The sequence below is a fragment of the Labeo rohita genome, chromosome 12, assembly GCF_022985175.1.
Source record: "Labeo rohita strain BAU-BD-2019 chromosome 12, IGBB_LRoh.1.0, whole genome shotgun sequence".
Lineage (NCBI taxonomy): Eukaryota > Metazoa > Chordata > Actinopteri > Cypriniformes > Cyprinidae > Labeo > Labeo rohita.
In genome coordinates, this window is record NC_066880.1 from 12,958,396 (window position 1) to 12,961,137 (window position 2,742).

Genomic DNA, 2,742 nt, shown 5'->3' on the forward strand with positions numbered 1-2,742 from the left:
ATCCATCTATCCATCCATGTGTCCATTCACCCATCCATCTATCCATCCATGTGTCCATTCACTCATCCATCTGTCCATCCATCCATGTCCATTCACCCATCCATCCATTTATGTCCATCCATCCATCCATCTATATCCATCCATCCATCCATCTATATAACAATCTATCCATCATCCATCCATTTATCCATACACTTTTTTATATCCATCTATCCATATATCCATTCACCATCCGTCTATCATCCATCATCCCTATACCATCTATCCATCCATATATCATCTAACATCCATCCATTTATATATCTATCTATCCACCCATCAATCTATATATCCATCTATCCATCCATTCATTTATCCATGTATCCATCCATTCATCATCTATCTATCCATCCATTTATATATCTATCTATCCATCCATTCACCCATCCATCCATTTATATATCTATCTATCTATCCACCCATCCATCTATATATCCATCTATCCATCCATTCATTTATCCATTACCCCATCCATCCATCCATCCATCCATAGATTCATCAATCTATATATCCATCAATCTATATATCTATCTGTTCACATTCTGATTTTTCCTCACACGTCCCTTATTACAGTTTTTCTCGATTGGTTTGGCTCATTTCTTGAAACCGAGATGACATTCTCAAAATAACATGGACAAATCTCCAAACCACCTTGCAATTGTTCACAACAGAATGTCATTTTTCATTGGTTTTATCAAATTGCAAATGCTTTAGTACATGTCTCAAGTGACTCTGTGCTTTTTTTCAAATGATTATGTACAAGTAGCTACAGTTAGCACAATGAGCCCACATTTAGCACATTTTCCAAATAAATAGATCTTGCTGATCTAAACTGATTAGTTGATTTTTCAGTGAAATGGTTACTCTCTCCAAAACATATCAGCATGGTTTCATTGTGTAAGTCATCATATGCACAATTGTCTGTTCAACTGTCAAAATTAGTCAAAGATATAATACCATGAAAGAATTTCTTGGAACATTTGATAAATTTATGACAGTACTTGACAATCAATCAGGTGAAATTAGAACTAACGAAGGAGCAGTTTCCCACATCTCAGATGACCAATCAAACAGTTTGTTTAGTTACCTGACAGGTGTTGTCTATGATTATGACTGCTGCCAAAAGTATATAGACAGAGCTTGGCCCGGGGCCAGTTTCATTTGCAGTGTGAACATGGAAGCACCTCGCCAAGTACAACAGCAACTTCCTGCTCAAGGAAGAGGAGGAAGAGGAAGAGGAAGAGGAAGAGGAGGAGTGAGAATGCGTGGAGGAATAGGGGGAAGAGGCCGAGGAGCACGGAGGCACCATGATGTCCCAGATGAAATCCGGGCCACCCTTATTGACCACGTTATAAACCATCGCCTCACAATGGCAGAGGCAGGTCGCCGAGTGCAGCCTAATGTGCCTCGGTCTACAGTCTCCTCCATCATCCAAACCTTTCGCAGGGAAAACAGGTACAGAACTATTCTATTGAACTATTCAGTGTTGGTGTGTGTGTAGGCCTAGAGTACTGTAATATCTTCATGTGATGTTATATGATACTATAAAAATGACAAAGACAAAAAAAATGGAGAAAATACTGTGAATAGTATTCCAGTCACTGTGCAGTGCATCACACTTTTAGTACCATAAAACAGCAGTACAATTACATTGGTAACTCATTTTGTAACAAATTTACAGTGTTGACCTTTGACTTGTATGTCTAGGATTGGACGACAGCCTCAAGTGGGTGGCAGAAGAAAACTTCTAAATGAACAACAAGAACGAGAAATATGCAACATGGTCATTGCAAATAATGCCATCACACTGAGACAGATTCGTAATGCAATCCTTCTAGACAATGTAATATTCCAAAATATAAACTCTATCAGCATCTCCACAATAGACCGGGTATTGAAGAAACATCAGATGACCATGAAACAGATTTACAGGGTACCATTTGAGAGAAACTCTGACAGAGTGAAAGAGCTGCGGTACCAGTATGTGCATGTAAGTCAACTACTGGTTGTCTATCATTGTAACACTATTACAGTAAGACATGGTTACCACTTTTTTTTGTTTTGCTTTATCCTTTTTACCTTCAGAATCCAGCTTTGTGTGACTAGAGCATTATGCCTAGAAATTGTCTTCAGTTTTTCACTCCCTCTTTTTACAGTACTTTAGATCCTCCCTGCAGTATCTGTCTCTACTTGACTGATTAGATTTATTTTTATTCTATTGTAGAGAATAATGGCATTAGAAGGCAACGAAACCCCTCACATCCTAGTGTTCGTTGATGAAGCTGGCTTCAACCTGGCCAAAGGTCGAAGGCGTGGCCGTAACATCATTGGCCACCGAGCCACTGTGGATGTCCCAGGCCAGCGAGGAGCAAATATAACAATGTGTGCCGCTATATCAGAAAGAGGTGTGGCCACACACATTCCCAGTTTAGGGCCCTACAATACACAAAAGCTCCTCAATTTTTGGACCACCTTTATACTGATCTGATCCCGGAAAATGAGAGAGGTGAAGAAGGACCTCAGCTACCACATTATGTCATTGTGTGGGATAATGTGAACTTCCACCGTGGCCCACGCATCAGAACCTGGTTCACCACCCATCCCCGGATGCTAATGGAGTTTCTTCCACCTTACTCTCCTTTCCTAAATCCAATTGAGGAGTTTTTTTCAGCTTGGAGGTGGAGGGTGTATGAGCATCAGGCT

General features: G+C 40.1%; 1 protein-coding gene across 1 annotated transcript; it reads left to right on the forward strand.

The window, feature by feature from the left end:
- The first annotated feature begins 1,359 nt into the window (after positions 1–1,359).
- LOC127173928 (uncharacterized) lies at positions 1,360–2,527 on the forward strand. Its single transcript, XM_051124021.1, has 3 exons — positions 1,360–1,494; positions 1,747–2,029; positions 2,264–2,527. The coding sequence occupies exons 1-3, from the start codon at positions 1,409–1,411 to the stop codon at positions 2,525–2,527; spliced, it is 633 nt and encodes a 210-aa protein (XP_050979978.1). The 5' UTR covers positions 1,360–1,408.
- The last annotated feature ends 215 nt before the right edge of the window (positions 2,528–2,742 follow it).